Below are 20,315 nucleotides of genomic sequence, written 5' to 3'. Positions count from 1 at the left end.
TAATATCTACCAGCTCATAATATACGGACGTGATTGGACTAGGGACGAGAGGGGTTGTCTGCTGGAAACACAGATATTCAGTGAACCTTAGAGTAATTAGCTGGTGTGAACTGACACTGCGTCTAGATGAGTAGATGGGAAATTAATACAAAAGATCTAACAGATCGTCAGTGCTATGTCATGACCCCCCAAATAATAACATAATATCTATATATCAGTATGTTTATAAAGTCTGTTTTTTCATCGAGGTTCCTGATGGCAAAACTGTCAAAATTAGAACATTTTCTCTAGTTCTAGGAATGGCTGAGAGATGAGCCAGGCAAGCTGTGGACAGTGCATCAAAATTAAAAAATATATATCAATTTTAAAACTAGGAAGGACACACAACGTAAGTTTTACAATGTGATGACTGCACCAACATTACTTTATGGAAGCAAATCATGGGTCGTAAATATATGAGAACTACGAATAATAGAAGCAGCCGAAATGAGTATCCTAAGAACTGTGAAAGACTGTAGATTGTTTAATCAAGTTTCAAATACTGATATAAGAAATTACCTGAATGTAGAGGGTATTACAAACTAATCCAATACAGGGATGATCGGATAAATCACAGACAGAATGCGTGGGAAGTGATCCCAAAATAAGCACTAGATTACTACCCCTCAGACCAATAATTAGACAGAGAGAGAAACCTGGAAGAGATGTGAAGCTGGAACTGACTTAATAGTCTAAACCTTAAAATGATGATGATGATGATGATGATGATATTAAATTTACGTTTGTATGATATCTTGTGGACCCATTTCAATCCCCAATACATCCTGATTTATAACTTTTGTTGGGCAAGCTCGTAGCCCAGGTAACACAGGGGTTTTTACAGGGAGCTCCGGTTCCCTTGTGGCATCCCAAAAAATCTCCATCAACATCTCATCTCATCGCAGGTGTAGCGTAGACTAGCCTCCTATGGCACACCCTAGGCAATGACTCTATCGATAAATTTGTCTATATAATTCGCTTCATATGGATGAACGACGAACAGTCAAGTACCCACCATTAATAAAAAAAGTTTGTGTGATAAGAAATAAACTATATTTATATAAAAAAAAACATTTATTTTATTTTAGGTATTACAATAAGTACTGAACTATCTATTGTGAGTGATTACAATAGATACCAGGTTCTTGTTTCTTATGTTGTAAATGCACCACAGCCTGAAGGCACAATGTGCTTGTCAGTAGAATAAATTGGTGATCGTAAGCTGGGTTCGATGATTCATCAATGGATATCGAACATTCGACAGCTAGGAAAACTTTGAAAAAGAAATCAACCTAAATGGGATTCAAATCTACGCCCAACACAGCCTCCATTCTCGACTCCAACTTCCTAACCTTTCGTTGCTTAAGTTATTGTTTATAGCCCACAAAACTTCTAACTGACGTGATTACTATTAACCATTGAATATCCATTAAAATTCAAGCTAAACACCTTTCCTTAATTTATTATATAATTTACACAATATAATAATAATAATATTAATAATAATAATAATATAGTTAATGGAAATGAAATATGAAATGAAATTGTAAACATTAAAAATAGGATTTCTAAGTCTCCAACAAAGACAGCAGTGGCTATCTTCAGGCCCATATTTACCAGTGGCGAAGCCCTTAAGAGGCTTTTGAGACTTAGCCTACTCAAAAATTTCCAGTTATTATATATATAGTAATAGTGTAAGTTCGTAATAACGATGTATCGTAACACCTGGTTTCATTCTGATTCTTCCATATATTAAATTCACTGTTGGCAGTCATTCCACTGTGAGAGGCTTGTGGCAGAAGCCTTGTAGCAACGTGCGACGGCCTCACTCACAGGCAGTGGCACTCACAAGCTTGAGGGTGGCCTGGGAGAAAGGGGTATTGATTCACTATGACTCAGTAGCAGGATGCGGGGCAGGGTTTTCATTAAATGCGCTGCATTGCTGAGCGTTAGTATATTAAAAACTGCATGCATGTTTGTGTTACATACTAATTTTGTGTAAAATGGCTCATGTTGAGAGAACATTAAAGTCATTATTTGTAGAATTAAAAGAGAAACCATTTTCAAGTTGGATGGGGTGTATGAAACGAAATGTGCTTACGAAGATAGGAGATCGACACCACATTTACATATTAAGATAGCGGATAGAGGAAGACAAAACAGAAATTTTAAATTTTCATGTATAAGAAATATTCTTGGCTAACAGGATGGCCTAAGACGATTAAATTATATTGTTATACCCGAATTCTGTTTGGAGGTTAAAATGAGTGGTAATCACCTTCGTGTAGGGCCTGTAACAAAAAATGTTGACAGAAAAGCCGAGAAACATCTGCTGTATAAAAAGATATAAGGCAAGCAGATTTTTTTTAGCCTATTCAGTATTTACACTTTAGCTTCGCCACTAATATTTACCTATGGTAGACAGTGGCAGAATTTAGAGGACAGTGGTTTTCCCCCCCGATGGGCCAATACAGACATGAATAAATATCATAGCATAATCATATGAAACATTTAAGACTAAGATAAATGTAACATTCGTAATGAAGAAAGAACTATGACTCTGGAAGGGGGAAGCAATTGCCATAAAACTTGCTAACACCCATTCTTAAAGCGTTCATCTTTGTTAATGCAGATGCGTTTCACTATGAACTCTCACCTGGGATATCAAGCTTTCTTTTGCTTATTTTATAGTTGTGTGTAGGTTTTTATTTGGAAACACAAGAAGCCCACATTATTTCAACAATATATATTACAGTTTCTGATTGATGAAATGTTCAATAAATCACCATCATGTAAAATATAATACAATTTATATGAGATGATCTCAGCATTGATAACCACTAGACTAGATGGCATTTCGGAAGGTAGTCAGCTGCTGTAAGCGCCGTAGCATTTCTGGTATGTGACGTCACAAGCTTGTCCAGTAGAACCAATCGGAATCAGTTTGTAACAAGTACTTCCCGAGTTTGTTCACGAGTGAATGTTTCAATACATTGAATAAGTAAAACTAATATTTTCTGTGTGTGTGTAAGATAAGGGTTTTTGAGAATAAGGTGCTTAGGAAAATATTTGGGGCTAAGAGGGATGAAGTTACAGGAGAATGGAGATAGTAACACAACGCAGAACAGCACGCATTGTATCCTTCACCTGACATAATTAGGAACATTAAATCCAGACGTTTGAGATGGGCAGGGCATGTAGCACGTATGGGCGAATCCAGAAATGCATATAGAGTGTTAGTTGGGAGGCCAGAGAGGAAAAGACCCCTTGGGGGGGAGGCCGAGACGTAGATGGGAAGATAATATTAAAATGGATTTGAGGGAGGTGGGATATGATGATAGAGACTGGATTAATCTTGCTCAGGATAGGGACCAACGGCGGGCTTATGTGAGGGCGGCAATGAACCTCTGGGATCCTTAAAAGCCAGTAAGTAAGTGTAAGATAAATAAATGGAAGAAGAGACTGTAAAAAGACAAATATTGCACAGGCAGGCGTGGAAAATAGTGTTTAAGGTGTATAATTATTTTAAAAACATTGATGAGCAGAACGCTGCCAGCCATCTTGATGCGCAAGGAATGACTGCAGAAGCATGTGGTGTGAGATTGGGAACAGTCTAAAAAATATTGTTAGTGAAGTAAAGAGGGTTTGTTTGATATACTTACAGCAATCAATGGCTAAGATCATTATTGTGTTTCGATAATTTAAATTCTCTCCTGCGCTATTTGCATTGCACGTGCGCATGAAGTACGATGTGCAATGTTGTATGCTGCCTTGCTCTCTCTATCTGTCTCTCTCGACGCAAACGCTAGCAGACTACCGCCTTCCGAATTGCCGTTGACTCTAGAAGCATCTAATTTTTTAATGGTTACTCCCCATTGTGAATTCGTTCATGGTCTTTTAAACGACTTGGCCTTAAAAAGGCCCTACCACAAGTGATGCATTTGAAGGGCTTCTGCCCTGTGTGTGAGAGCGTGTGTTCTTTTAAACGACTCGGCAATCTGAAACCCTTACCACAGAGATCACATACGAAGGGTTTCTGACCTGTATGAATAGCAGTATGTGCTTTCAAATTACCTTGAGTTGTGAATCCCTTACCACAGAAATCGCATACGAAAGGCGTGTCCTTTGTATGAATGCGTAAGTGATCTTTCAAACTGCTAGCTTGTAAGAAACCCTTATCACAGAATTCGCATTTAAAAGGTTTGTCCTCCATGTGCGCCTGCATGATATGATACTCTAAGCTCTTCTTACTGCATAAAGTTTTGGAACAAGCATTGCATTTATACGTGTCTTCTCCATTGTGCTCACTCATATGATGTGTAATATCATTTGCGGTAAATCTCTTCCCACAAATTGGACATTTGACAAGGTTGTCTCCTGAATGAGTGAGTATATGACTTTTCAGATTATGTAATCTAGTAAAAGACTTTGAACAAATGTTGCATTCGAAAGGCCTATCACCTGTATGAGTTGATGCATGGTTTTTAAGGTAACCAAGACGCGAAAATGTCCGACCACAAATGGTGCATTTGAAATTCTTATTTCCTGTGTGAGTTAATGTGTGTATTCGGAGATGACCAAGTTGTCTAAAATACTTCTCACAAATGTTGCATTTGAAAGGCTTGTCGCCCGTGTGGGTTGAAGTATGCTGACGAAGATAATTTAGTCTTGCAAAGGTTTTATTACAAATTTTGCACTTGAAAGGCTTCATCCCTGTGTGAACTGTTCCGTGATTTTTAAGATGCTGAAGATGTCTGAAACTCATATCACAAAAGTCGCACTTGAAAGGTTTGTAACCCGTATGAATTGATTTATGTGCACGAAGATTATCCAGTCGAGAAAAGCTCTTACCACAAATTTCACAGTCCAAAGATTTATCATCTGAGTGAGTTGATGCATGCGTTCTAAGACTATGAAGACTTGCAAAAGTTTTACAACAAACTTTACATCTGAAATTATTATGATCTGCGTAAGCTGATCTATTCTCTTGAGAAATATCAAGTCTTGCCAAATCTTTCGCACAAATGCCACATTTGAAAGGTTCCTGCCCCGAAGGAATGCAGACATGTTGCTTTATATGTTGTGATGAATTCAGTTCACTGACAAAGGATTCATATTCCAAGTCCTTTTGAGGTGAAGGGTCATTCCGAAATCCACAGTTCTCAAACGAGTGTTCTGTATGTTCTTGTGAGTGTGTGACTATGTCAAATTGCTGTCCTGAATTCCTGCATGCGTCAATCTCTTGATTTCTGACGTCTTCTTTGGATTGAAGTTGCATACACCTGTAAATCCATACATTGTTGTTCACAATACTTCAGACCACAGGCACATATAACACAATCAAGTATGTAATTGTGTGTACTGCGAGGTAAATAATTTTCTTTACACAAAACTCTTCATTCATCCGAAAAATACAGATTGAATCATCATCATACCATCACAAGAACATTCGATGTGGCTAGTGAGTTGATGCAGACAGATTCCAGAGGTTAGGCTATGTTATTTTTCAAATTTAGTATGAAATCTCTTGGAGATTAAAAAGAGTAACATTTCATTTAGTGTACATACCTACCTTGTACATAAAATCCTTTATTCGCATCCAAAATGCAAGTATAATAATAATAATAATAATAATAATAATAATAATAATAATAATAATAATAATAGTAATAATAATAATAATAATAATAATAATAATAATAATAATAATAATAATAATTTTTATTGGGTTATTTTACGACGCTGTATCAACATCTAGGTTATTTAGCGTCTGAATGATATGAAGGTGATAATGCCGGTGAAATGAGTCCGGGGTCCAGCACCTAAAGTTACCCAGCATTTGCTCGTATTGGGTTGAGGGAAAACCCCGGAAAAAATCTCAACCAGGTAACTTGCCCCGACCGGGATTCGAACCCGGGCCACCTGGTTTCGCAGCCAGATGTACTGACCGTTACTCCACAGGTGTGGACTAATAATAATAATAATAATAATAATAATAATAATAATAATAATAAACAGTGGAAACAAACTTGAAACTATGTTTCCATGAAGAAGAAGTTGCCAATATATGCCAAACTCGATTGCTATTATAAATTTATTTAACTCGTGAATTTTGGTGAGTAGCGACACTTTTATCGTATAAAAATGCAGAGATTATTATTACTAAATTCAATCTAATTACAACCTTATTCCTGAAAACTAAGATCCTAAATTAACAATAAGTCTATTTAATTGCCGTATATCATCATATAATTTTCTAACCAAGTAACATTCCATTTCATACATGGATCCCACATATCTGCTTCCTCAGTCCAGGTATTGTAGGGTTGCCATTCTGTTGACACGTTTTCTCCATTTCTGTCCTAATTAGCAATGCAGTCTAGTACTGGCTCCATCTTGAGTTCTTCCGTGGTAGCTATGCGAGGATTTTGATACATTTTTGCAATCAGTTGGTCATGTTAGTTCATGGTTTGGATATTTTAATTAGCCATCCTGTTCTTCTGATTTTTCTCTGCTAATTTTTTTGGGCCTATTTCAAAACGTTGCACCCTATACTCTACGAAACCGGCAACATTGACCGATCTCAAGCTATGTAAAACATGAGAAGTTCAAAATCTACAAGTAAACAGACGTCAGAATGCAATGCTAATCTTTCGGAATCTGTTCCAGCAGTGGTTTCAAACTAATAGAAAGCATTTGAAAGACTGTAATTGTAGTAAAACGGTAAACTAAAAATGTGTGACTATAATTTTGTATTAAGCATAAATCTCCATTCTTTGTAAATAGTTTCTTTTGTATTAAAAGTTCATTGGTAATAAGTGATTTATATTTTATTTCATCTTGAAAACCGGCATGTGTTTCTGTTCAACTTCGTCAAGTTCCTCTTTTTAGAAGAGTAAAACATATCCTATTTACACGTCATGAAGGCGCATGGAGGTAGAGTACCATGCTTTCACGACTTCAGCACCAGACTGAAATGATATGGTTGGCACCATGCTTTGATCGCCTAAGGCTAGGAAAGATCCAGTATTCATGACAAGACACTGAGTGGACCCCAGATGAAAATGACTTTACATCTCCTACAATTGGTTGTTAAATAATCCTTTTTATTCTGTTGTTGAGTTTTTCAACACGAATTTGTCTGAAATTGTATTTTAATAAATAAGTTTAATTGTAATTTAGTTAATTTCTTCAATTTAAAAGTTTCAAATTATTTCATGTTTTCATTGTGTTATTTAAATTTTACTGTTTCTTTTATTAGCGTTTTTTCTTATGTATTTATATGTTTTTCAATGTATTCTGACGAAGCCTAAAAGTGTATTTCTAATGGCCAAATAAATTGAATTGAATTGAATATATCATAAATGAAGAAAGGGACAAGATCTATTACCAATATCAGGGTTTCTTCGAAAATATAAAACAAAAATTAGTTACATCTTAATTACCGCAACTTAATAATTACCTATAAGCACAATGAAAAAAAAATTAATAATATTTCATTGATCAAATCCAGACGTTTGAGATGGGCAGGGAATGTACCACGTATGGGCGAATCCACAAATGCATATAGAGTGTTAGTTGGGAGGCCGGAGGGAAAAAGATCTTTGGGGAGGCCGAGACGTAGATGGGAGGATAATATTAAAATGGATTTGAGGGAGGTGGGATATGATGATAGAGACTGGATTAATCTTGCTCAGGATAGGGACCAATGGCGGGCTTATGTGATGGCGGCAATGAACCTCCGGGTTCCTTAAAAGTAAGTAAATCAGTGAGTGAGTGAGTGAGTAAGTAATATTTTAGTCACCTTAAAATCTATCCTCATACTTGTTTTTGAAGTCTCTCATCTTCAGTTCAATGAATGAGCAGTCAACTTCTCTCCCAGCATTCTAGACTGTATCAGACTTGCATATGCAATCGATGACTACTGACCACCACAACTCAGGCATTGGTGCCAAGGTTTTAATAAGTGAAGCAGAATAATAGTCGTAATTTCGTTACCCACGATCATTCCAGTGTTTGAAATTCGTTTCATTACTTTCGTTACCAATTGCTTAAATTAGTTAGGCCTACTTTTTGGTTACTTTCATTGCTAATAGACGCCTTGTACTATTCTCACCTTTGTGTTAAGTCAACATCTTTTTCAATTATGTCTGCCATTGACTCTTCTTTTATTGCATCCTCATTCCATGGCTCTTCCTGAAAAAGAAAAATGCCATTTCCCTATAGTAAATATAATACGAAGAAGAGTTAAAGAAATAGTTCATGAATTGAGACAACAGCACTCAAATTCATGCAATATGAAACCATGGCTGAAAACCAAACTCATTATTATATTATAGCGAAATATAGAAGACAATTAACTTGAGAAGTCTCTTCAAATCATATCCCATGTTCAAAACAGAATGTTAATGTTATGGTTTATTTAACGACGCTCGCAACTGCAGAGGTTATTTCAACATCGCCGGATGTGCCAGAATTTTGTCCCGCAGGAGTTCTATTACATGCTAGTAAATCTACTGACATGAGCCTGTCGCATTTAAGCACACTTAAATGCCATCGACCTGGCCCGGGATCGAACCCGCAACCTTGGGCATAGAAAGCCAGCGCTATACCAACTCGCCAACCAGGTCGACTCAAAACAGAACTATGTACATAAATTATTACTATATGATCATCATTATTATTATTATCTTTTCTTTTTGTTTCGCACTCTGATATCGCCATTTATGCATATTTGTAATGTATTGTTTACCAGCCATTAAATTTTTATTTTATTTTAGTAGGTTATTTTACGATGCTTTATTAACATCTAAGGTTATTTGGCGTCTGAATGGGATGAAGGTGATAATGCCGGTGAAATGAGTCCGGGGTCCAGCACCGAAAGTTACCCAGCATTTGCTTATATTGGGTTGAGGGAAAACGCCGGAAAAAACCTCAACCAGGTAACTTGCCCCGCCGAGGAATCGAACCCGGACCACCTGGTTTCGCGGCCAGATGCGCTAACCGTTACTCCACAGGTGTGGACACCAGCCATTAAAAGAAAAGCTCCAAGAAGTGATACAGTTCTTGATGGATTGTGAGGATAAGCTTTACCAACAGGTTCTGCCTATGGTGGGTGTCGACACATCCGTTTTTATGTTAAAAAACCTGTTGCTTTTTGCTACCTCAACTCAACTGCTGAATTGGGGCTACTGTGGAATGTGATGGTAGTTTCTCTTTTGGATGTCTATGACTTAATTATGCATACGTTAAATTTAACAGTGTTGTTAGTTAACGATTTTTTCGGCTACTGTATGTCTTTCAGCAAAACTTACTTAAATCCTTTACTTAGGACAGTGTGAAGAAAGTGAGATATGTGGCCTTTAGGCAAGGTTTCCACATAGTTACTTCAAAGGAACAGTGTAAAATAGACTGAGACAAGTGGGCAACAGGCTTGGGACTCACATATTCTTTCTCACACCCCATATTCCCTTCTAAGGACACACAATCACATATCCTTCAATTATTTTATTCTCCCATTTCCCCTTCTTTCATTGTATCATTCTATATGGTCAGTCTCACTTCAGTATGTAATTATTGGATAGGATGTATTCATCTTGCCTGTGGAAATATTTATTTAATCCTTAACGCCATTCTTATCTAACATAAAAATTAAAAACCAAGAATAAAGACGTTTTACACAATTCAAAGAATTTAATAATTCCAGTCTATTTTTAGTCTTCTATTTTACTATCCTGAATCAACTATTAGACTATTTAGCACTGATGGAATTGGTGACAGAGACATGGAATTTCGCGAGATGTGGCCGAGGACTCACCATAGGATTACCTGATATTCTTCTTATAGTTGGGTAAAACAATGCCAAGTAATAAGAGACCAAATGAGAATTAAATCCACGTCCAAGTACAGATCCGTATCAGTGAGTAAACAAGCCTAAAGCCTGAGCCATGTCTGTTTGTTTGTTTTTTTTTTTTTTAGTTATGTTGCAGCATTCTGGGTCACCCCGATTTCATTCATTTTAAATAAACATGAATGAAAAAAAATATATATTTTCTAGGGAATTATCTAAAATATAAGTAACTAAATACCATGCTGTAACATTGGTTGAAATTATAGCCAAGTATACAGAAACGTTTGTTAAGTAATCATGCATGATTCGAATATTAAGGTAAGTGATGGATATCACTTTGTGGAAATTAATGAATTCAAGTTTGGGAAATAAACTACCATAAAGAGAAACGTATCAAAGACCAATGGGTGTCTTGTGTCCATGCAGAGTTGACTTTACTGCCAATTTTTTTTTGGTACAGGGAAAATATTTGTCTCTATTAACTGCTGATCAAACACATTACTACTCATTTCAACATATTTTTAAACAACCACAACAGTTTGCTTATTTGTATTCTGGAGTCTAGCAATTTTCTTGTTACAGGCCTAATATACTATTATCATCATCAATGACGATGATGAAGATTGAACATCATGGTCCATTCTACCTTCAAATTTATTTCGATCTAAGTTAATATCATCGCATTTCTGGACATCACAACTGTGGTAACAGTGTGGGGTATAATCCAATGAAACTATATATTCTGAAATAATCTGAGTTCTTGTGCGAGAAAAAGAGGGCAATATTAAAAGTAAACTTACCTTCATATCAGGCTCCAACAGTGGAAATGTAACGGGAACTTCATCTTCATACTTTATGTCTGATATGAAATCATTGCTCAGCTCGGAAGGTTCAATCTTGATTTCATTCAAGGAATTTCCTTTCTGTGTATAAAATGTAAAACGGGTAAAATTAAACTATATCACTTGCACGATTCCAGAGGGACAAATTCTTAGTTTATCATGGAATCTTTGATATCTAATATTTTAATGTCAACAACTACAATACAAGTTATGATGTCCCTTCACATAAATCATATCATACAATCTATTTACATTTTCGGTAATTTGCTAGGAAATGCCGTTGCATATAGACCAATTTTACTCTAAACCTAACCTTAGTGTATACAACGTATACTAAAACACTAACCTAACCTCACGTAACGTAACCTGTCATAGATTAAGGAAAAGGTTAGGTTAGGTTAGGTTAGGTTAGGTTAGTTTAGGGTTTTAGTATATCTTGCAAAAACAAATTTTAGGTTTAGTGTACAAGTGGTCTACATGCAACGACGTCTCGTAGCAAATTACCACATTTTCCTCTGAACATCATGGAATCAAAGAACAAACATTCATTCGATTACCATACATAGCGACTTTTCCTCTTCCCAAATTCTATCATCACACTCTACAGCCAGTGGGTCGATATCAGATTCTGTTTTAATCACATCCATGATAACTGAAATAAAACTAAAATCTGTATATTTGACAGAAAATAACAGTCATTCAACAATATAATCAAGACTGGTGTAGTTACTACATGTTCCACGAAAGGAAAGAGACTGAAAGTATGAAGGGATTTACTAAATTCTTCCTGTCAGAAGACATGAATTAGGCCTAATCTGTGAAATGAACAATGTATATAGTAATCCAATTGCAGTGAGTCCGAAGTTGTTGTTATAATAATAATAATAATAATAATAATAATAATAATAATAATAATAATAATAATAATAACAGTAGTAATAATAATAATAAAATTCTTAGTAGATAGTTTCTTTTACACTAGTATATTAAACAAAACATTTTGTCACTATATGAAGATAGTGTGTTCATTAATATGACTTCTATACCACACATTTTCATAAATTCGAGGAATTGAGTTATCTGATGTCGAAAAGAAATAAAATTCATATAAATGTATTTCAAGCATTTGCCACTGCTTCTGTGATTGACTGAGTTTTCATTGCTCCTCTTTGAAAATCATATGTCACAATTTCATTACAAGACAAAGTAGGAGAAATTAATCAGATCATTGAGACTAGTCATTCGACCCCAATTGTTAGAAACCAATCTCAGATGTAAGGCTCGAATCTGTACTGATGTCGGCCTGGTTGGCGCAGTTGGTATAGCGCTGGAATTCTATGCCCAATGTTGCGGGTTCGATCCCGGGCCAGGTCGATGGCATTTAAGTGTGCTTAAGTGCGACAGGCTCATGTCAGTAGATTTACAGGCATGTAAAAGAACTCGTGTGGGACAAAATTCTAGCACACAGGCGATGCTGATATAACCTCGGCAGTTGTGAGCGTCATTAAATAAAACATAACATTTAACATTTTCTATACTGATTTTGCACCAAATTTTCTTAATTAACGACCATCATAATTTAAAGCTTAAATGTCTTAAATAGGGAATACTTAAGTTAACTGTTAAAGTATTAAAATGCGAAAACTAGCAAGAAACAATAGCCATATGCATGTGTATGTCTTGTGTGAGTGTGTGCATATATGTATGTACATATGTGTCTGTGTGTGTGTTTTTTATAGAATGGCCAGACGTTCCTTATTTCCTGGGTCAATTCCTCATTTTCAATTATTGTTCCAGAAGAAAAAGAAGAAGAAAAATGTCCCCATTCTTTTCTATTAAAAACAATTTTGTCCACTGAAGTTTATTTTTATTTTACTTACAGATAAAAGTATTATTTTAGTTATTAAATTCAGAGTCTGTTGAAAGCTATCATTAGCCTGAGAACAATTGAGGACCGTTTTTGCAAAACTTGCTCACTGTAAAAACTAAATTTTATAGGAAACACAAAAAACTGAAATAACTGCAAGTTTTGGTATAGCTCTCACGTAGCAGAAAGCATGTTTTGAAAAAACGATCACGGTTTGACACATTACTGTGAAGGAAATAATAAGATTTTCCTAAGAAGCCTTTAGCATCATGTAGAGGCCTGTCTTATGCTAACTAATCCACCAAAATCTCAATTTTGAAAATTTTGCAGTTAGCAAGTTTTGCAAAAACGGTCCTCAATTACCCAGATGACAATAAAACATAACATCACAGAAGACAAATATTAAATTAAAGGTCAATCATTATCCGTGCTAATTTATTAATGTTTCAGACGAGGTTCTTCATCTCTCTTGTGTCTCAGTACCTGTCCACTATAAAGTACTCATAGCTTTTGACGAAGTTGAACAACTATAATGTTTTTCACGCGACTTAATTCATACATTTCATCTTCTTCAGAGCTTCATTTTTTGTCAGGACACATGTAATGTTTAACTTACCACAACTAATAGCAACTAAGTCTTAACATTACAATTTTATTAGACAACGTTGCATAAGTGCTAATGGCTAGTTCTGTTCTGAATGGATAAAGTCATGATTTCCATGAACTAACAATGAGAGGACATGCTCTGTATATCACCGAATGGAATAAGATTGTGTGAGATGAAAGTACAAGACGCACTGTTTAAAGTCATACCTGGTATGGGTAGCCAATGACCCCTAATTTTGAAAATATTGGCTATTGTTTGTGACATACTCCCGTTAGGTGCTCAGTAGGGAAGCATTACACTGTGTAACAGCGTAGCCCATATGGTTGGATGCTGAGTTGTTATCCAGGCAACTTGAGTTCGAATCTTAACTGGTCCTATATTTTCTTCTTTTAATAGTGATTAATATTGTGATCACAGTTATCTATTTACATACCTATATCATATTTCTCAATGTATTGAATGCTTCATCATGTTTTAAACAAATTACTAATTAACTAACATTGTATTGAAAAGGATAAACAATGAAATACTGCTCACGTCGGAAGGTAAGATGTGTCACTGGTGTCTGTTCTATTTCTGTAGCAGTTATTCCATTTCATTTTGTACCCGATTCATTATGATGTCATAAAAAGACATGAAACATACATATTTCCTGCACCATGCACAGCAAATGAAAGAAGGTTGTCCACAGTTACACACATATCCTTCACATTCACAAACACTTCTCATTGGTTTATTAATTTTGATGCATACCACGCATATTTCAACATGGCTTTGAATATAGAAACTGACAACTGAAAGTGAATAAAAATAAAAATAAAAATAATAATAATAATAATAATAATAATAATAATAATAATAATAATAATAATAATAATAATATCAAGCTTTAAAAAATGAGAAGGCATTAGGATTCGAACTCGGGTTGCCTGGATGACAACTCAGCATCCAACCACATGAGCTACGCCGTTACACAGTCTAATGCTTCCCTATTAGGCATGTAACGGAAGTATGTCACACACAATAGCCAATATTTCCAAAAGGAGGGGTCATTGGCCACCCATACCAGGTATGACTCTAAACAGTGTGTCTTGTACTTTCATGTCACAAAATCTGATTTAATTCGGTGATATACAGAGCGTGTTCTCTCCTTGTTAGTTCATGGAGATCATGACTTTATCCATTCAAAACAGAACTAGCCATTAGCACTTACGTCTAATGTTGTCTAATTGTAATGTTAAGACTTAGTTGCTATTAGTTGTGGTAAGTTAAACATTACATCACGAATTATGTCGAGTTCAGCATTGGAGGAGGGCTAAAAATAGAATAAATCCGACTCTCAACCCCAAAACCTTCAGAAACTGCCCCTGTAAACTAATGAGAACAGATTGTGTGTTGAATATGCAACAAACACTTGGGTCGACCGTCAATGCCGTGATATACAGAAAATGTTGCTATATTGTTTTTCAGAGACATGGACATTTACAAAGAAAGACGAGAACTCTTTAAGAAGTTTTGAACAGAAGATTCTGTGTAGAATCTTTGGCCCAGTCAGTGATCATCAAGGATGGAGGATACGCTCCAACAATGAACTTCTTAACCTGATAGGAGGTCAAGATGTTGTAAAATTTATGAAAGCTCAAAGACTGAGATGGCTAGGACATGTAAACAGGATGCCTGAAACACGCACTCCTATTAAAATGTTAAAGGGTAGACTATAATATAACAGGAGGAGAAAGGGTAGACCAAAGTTAAGGTGGATGGATGGGGTATCCAAAGATCTTGAAATTATGGGAGTGAGAGGATGGATTAACATGGTAAAGGACACAGTAAGATGGAAGGCTGCTGTTAAGGAGGCCAAAACCCACCCCGGGGTTGTAGTTCTAACTGATGATGATGCTATATTGTTTAGGGTATGTTTGGAAGAAGCCCTAAGAAGTCCATCTGTCAGGCATCCAGAGAAAGCAGGTCAACACGCTATGCCACTGAGAGAGTTTTGAAAAAAAAAAAAATATATATATATATATATATATATTAATTTCGTCCGTAGAAGCCGTCCAGCAAATCTTTCCTGAGGGCTGTGACCGCCATATGCAATTTTAAAAAATCATGTCATGGACCAACAGAGCGGCATGCTAGAAGCCCAGATCTTATACTTGTGATCTTTTCTTATGGCACTGGGCCAATAAACTTTACGAGATTCACTCTAGAACTCTTGATGCTCTTCAGGACAGAATATGTGAAGTTTTAAATATAGTGCTGAATACAAAAGAGTAGTTCTACATCTAAGACCTACAAGAAATTGCCGATGAACTGTTCATAGAGACCTCCCACAATAAGGGAAGGGGCATGATTTGATTCATTCATGTGTCATAAAGCAATGAGATGCTTGCAGAATATCCTGTCCAAAGATATTTTGTCAAAAGACGATTTGGACAAATCGTAAGACGTCCAAAATAATAAATAGACCATGGATATTTGGTCCAAGACATTTTCGTCAAGCAGTTTCGTCAATTAAAAAAATTGTTTACCTTTAACAATATGTGTAAACAAGATGGTACTGGTATTTTATGATTATGCAATTTGTTATTTCTGGTATAGGTTGTTTCATAAATCATATTACACAATTAATTATGAATAATAAATTACAAAATTACTTAAACGTTCTTTAGCAATACGTTTCTTACTTACATTTTGAAATTTAGCTATACTAGCACTTCCATGAACATCGTTGTTATTTGTTACTCTGTTAACAACATTCTTGCAAATTGGATCCCTGGGAATAATAATTGTTTTTAAATTGTACAGTAAAAATGCCATGATTAATACAATGTACGAAAAGACGTTAAATCTAAGAAAATTACGGTTACATGTATCATTTCCATTCGACGAGTAGTGAAAATATCCTAAAGTGATGGTGGTGTAAAAAAAAAAAAAAAAAAAGATAAGCAAAGATTTTGAACCCCTGAACACTGGGGTAAATTCATTTAACATATTCAATACTATTTAATGTATGTATTATCTTAGATCATATATATATATATATAACAGATAGATCATCGCTATGTTAAGATCGTTTGCACTTTGAAGAGAACAACCGCCAGGATCGCCAACCGTCTACCGTAAACGAGCACGAGATGGCAGTACAGTCGCTAATGTAATTCAAATAGGAATTATGACGTGACTCCTTATGTAACAACTAGATGGCAGCGTAGTAAACCTGAGAAAAGTTGTTAACTTCAAAACCTATAAGGCCGACCTATCTGGGGTATTTATGATCTAGGGTATTATGTATTTCCATAATGTATTAAAGAGGAAAAAAAAATTATGTCACCCAGTAAGTAATGTGTGGCGAGGTGCATAACGACTACCTATGAGAAAAAAAAAAATCATTAAAGTAACACAAACTACAAATGTCAGCCATAATCATGTTGTTTCACTTCATTTAATCAAAATGTAAATGAATCAATTCCCTTGAACGAATACCTTCATGGACAAAACTGGACTAAGATTTTGCTGGTCTTTACTGTTTTGGACAAAGTGACAATGACCAGAAAGACCACTGGACGAATTTTACGTTGGATGAAATTCCTCCTGGCCCAATCGCGTATTGTACATAATGCCATTGGGCATGCTCTGAATTTTTATTACCCTTTTTAGGTTTGGGCTTGTAACCTTTGAATCCAAATGCAAGCTTAGTAAATACTATAATCTTTTCGCTGTAAGAAAAATCCTAATGTAAACAATAGCACGTGACTGAAGTGAGGCTTCATTGGCCGCTGTTTGGCGCCATAGATTCTCAGTAAGTGTTGTACATTCTGTTTCATGTTAAATAATTTCCGTTACTCGTCAAGTAGGCCTAACCTCACTACTATGCATTCATTTGTTTGGGAAACATTTACTTTATAATTACTACAATTAAATTATTTTTAAGTCTTATGTCCTCATAATGGACAGTTGAGGATACCGAAGCCATACTTCAATACTAGCTTACGTGAACAACTACGAGCTCAAGTGACGCCAGCTTGTTACAAAAACAGACTACCTCGGTATTTCTGTTGGTATTCATCCGCGTTCATAGTACATAACAAAATATAAAAGTAGCTTTTCTTTTACATAGCGTTTTACACATGAGTGAAGTTAAATGTTTCATTGTATTGAACAACTAGAATTCAATTTTTTATTTTCAAATAATACAAGATTGTGGTTGCCAAATACGAACTATATTTTCCTGCGTCATGTGAGTGTTTCGACTGGGAGCCAATCACAGATATGACAGCAAAGTGATTATGTTTACATTAGGATTTTTCTTACAGCGAAAACAGTATATACTACGAAGGACTCAGCAGGCACTACTGACTTTGTAAACGAAATAACCCTTGTGCAGTCCAAAGTCCCACACTCTTCTGTGTATGTTTTCAGCTGACAGACAGATTTGCTGTCAACAGTTCTTCTTTGCTACATAGCGACCCTTAACTCTAGCTTCTTTACGACGGTTGCGAATTGTCTGTAGACTTCCTGGAAATGAAGCCGCAACCTTGAGATCAGCAGCATGCTGTGAAGGGTTGTCTTCAACGCGTGATAGAAGAGCCTTATCTTGCTCCTTTGTGGAGATGCGTGGGCGACCCTTAGAATGCTTCTTCGCAACCTGTGAAGTTTCTCGGAAAAGTTTAGTCCACCGACACCCTGTAGAGATTGGAACACCTGTTACACGAGATGCTTCTCTGGCAGAATAACCATCATTCACAAGAGCTAATACAACTAAGCGTCTGTCTTTCAACTCTGACTTTAGTGAAAAGAATTTGTCTCGCAAGATAGAATATTTCGAACATTTGGAACCATTAGATTCTTTTCCACACACTTCGGAGTCTGTTTGCAACACGGAATTAATATGTAACTGTTCTGTTAAACTGTCCCGTTGCTCCAAGATGTTGGCTTCCTTCTGTGTGCTAGGGTTTTCTCCACATCCACAAACTTCATGCGTTTGATTCTCATTTGTTTTCGTGTTGGTCCCTATGTCAGAGTGTTGCATGGGCTCCTCGGACATGCCAACATCTTGGCTACGCACACTTTCTTCACAGTATGGGTGCACAGACCTGTAAGTACATAGATATGTAGTGACATAACTGGAAACTACTGGGTGTTCAGTTCAAAGTGTGTCATGGCTCACTGTATGCCGTCATGTGGCTAGTCGATGAGCCTAGAGAATTCAATCTTCCTACACTTCTGCAGAGGTGTCTTACTTATGTGCCAGAGAAGTTCCCTAGCAACTACGGCGTTCATTCAAAAGAGTACTTACCGATACGTACGGTTATGCCTGTAGTGGCAGGAATGTGAACTGTTTGGAAACACGTACTGAGGTGAGTTTTTTTCGTACTGTCGGGATATGTGGAGAGGGTTAAGACGATTACTTATGTATTTGTTGACATTAACTTCGACGGTCAACATGGACACGGAGCATTTGATTTGTGTTGTGGAATGTTTCCGTACGCAACCGATGATAACAAATACCCTGTGTACGACTTGGCCGCGCAAAACACAGTTCGAAAGAGGTTATGGTAGCACACAGACTGTACAGGCCGCCATCTGTTTCTACGACGTTCAAGTTTACCATACACGTTCTCAAGTTCAGATTGAACGCCTTGATTAATAGGCAACTTCTCTGACACAAAAGCTGAAACTCGCTTCAAATCACTGACTCATCAACAGTGACGTCATGACACACTTTGAAATGAACACCCAGTATTATGCCATTACTTCGATTGCAGCGATGTTGTGCTACTTAATTAACTTATTATTCCCAGAACATGAATTTTACCAGTGATCGAAAAGTACTGGGGATAAATTTGAATAAGGAACAAAAAAAAAGTTTCCCTTCCAGACAGTATTCGAACCACGAAAGTCTTAGTTACCAGTCTATCGTGCTCTGGGTGAACAAGGCTCTGAAATTAGCTACAAGGGTTGGTCCGTTTTTTTTTTTTTTTTGCTACTACTGTACAGTCTTAGAAAAAAGGTTTCATCGCACAAACACTTTATACTTCCCAGAAAGGAAGCAGTGCGCATGATCAGAGGACGAGCGACCTGGTTAATAACAGAATGATAATTGAGGAATAAATTTAGTTTTGTTTCATTGTATGTCTGATCATGCGCACTGCCTCCTTTCTGGTACTTTATAAAGCATCTGTGCGATAAAACTTTTTTCTAAGACTGTACTTATAATGAAGTGCAACACGCAACTTTACAGTACGTGTACATATCTATTTTATTCTAATGTTGTACTTTCAATTCGAAAGAATACAAACTAGTAATGTAAAACATATAGAGGTGAGCCTGCCTGGAGAGAAATAAAAAATAGGTTGCAGCAGCCAAATTACTATTCAAGGAACGACCACTCATATAAATTGAGGGAAAAAAGACAGAGGACGGACACTGGAAAGTTTTCTTTTCTCAATCGTACTATCAGGGACTGGAATGCTTTACCTGCAGACCTACTAAAGGTTTTACCAACAACCAAACATGTATTTAAAAATAGGCTTAAGGACCTTACTAATAGACGATAATTATACACAGTATTTAAAGGGTGTAAATGATATTTTGTTATTGAAGTGTTGTATCAGTGAAGAATTTGTGTTGTGTCAGTGAAGTGTGCTGTGTAAGTGAAACGTGTTCCTGTCAGGGAAGCTTTATAGTTTATAGTGGCAGTGCAAAGTATTTGAACAGTGAAATGTTTTTGAAGTGTTAGTGAAATCAGGATAGAATCAGTGAAATGTGTCGTAGTTCCAGTGCAGTGAGTGAGTTGACAGCGAAATGAGTGTAGTGTTGAAAGGTACTTGTGCAGATATGAACGTATCATACTCGTGGGTTTTAGTTCGAACTTAGGTTTAAGATACAAATTAGATTTATTTTAAATGTTATTTTAAGTGATCGTGCTTCATTTAATTTAGGATATTCCCTGTTATTATTATTATTGTTATAAATTATTGTTAATATTAATTATTAGTATTATTTTAATTAATAAGTTTATTATTGTCATTATTGAGTGTAATTAGTTACCACTGCCACCGGGTATATACCCATTGCAGTGTGAATAAATACACACATTACATTCTT

The 20,315-nt window shown here is 36.1% G+C and overlaps 2 protein-coding genes across 3 annotated transcripts in view; both read right to left on the bottom strand.

Annotated features, from left to right (window-relative positions):
• LOC138715112 (zinc finger protein 83-like) overlaps positions 1-11,890 on the bottom strand; it is a 28,753-nt gene extending 16,863 nt beyond the window's left edge. The window contains exons 1-4 of one of the 2 annotated variants that reach the window (XM_069847659.1): positions 11,289-11,890; positions 10,690-10,812; positions 8,156-8,235; positions 453-5,321 (exon numbers count right to left, since the gene is read on the bottom strand). In XM_069847659.1, the coding sequence (XP_069703760.1) occupies positions 3,905-5,321; positions 8,156-8,235; positions 10,690-10,812; positions 11,289-11,378 (1,710 nt within the window). In that variant the 5' untranslated portion in view covers positions 11,379-11,890 and the 3' untranslated portion in view covers positions 453-3,904. Of the gene's footprint in view, positions 1-452; positions 5,322-8,155; positions 8,236-10,689; positions 10,813-11,288 lie in introns of those variants that run through there. The other variant, XM_069847650.1, reaches the window with a different exon arrangement.
• Positions 11,891-15,267: 3,377 nt separating this feature from the next.
• LOC138715082 (uncharacterized) overlaps positions 15,268-20,315 on the bottom strand; it is a 30,432-nt gene continuing 25,384 nt past the window's right edge. The window contains exon 8 of the mRNA XM_069847630.1: positions 15,268-18,301. Coding sequence (XP_069703731.1) covers positions 17,647-18,301 — 655 coding nt within the window. The 3' untranslated portion in view covers positions 15,268-17,646. The remainder of the gene's footprint in view (positions 18,302-20,315) is intronic.

Source organism: Periplaneta americana, chromosome 2 (assembly GCF_040183065.1).
Source record: "Periplaneta americana isolate PAMFEO1 chromosome 2, P.americana_PAMFEO1_priV1, whole genome shotgun sequence".
In the NCBI taxonomy this organism is placed as follows: domain Eukaryota; kingdom Metazoa; phylum Arthropoda; class Insecta; order Blattodea; family Blattidae; genus Periplaneta; species Periplaneta americana.
Note: the sequence above shows the minus strand (reverse complement) of the source record. Positions and strands in the feature narration are given on the sequence as shown.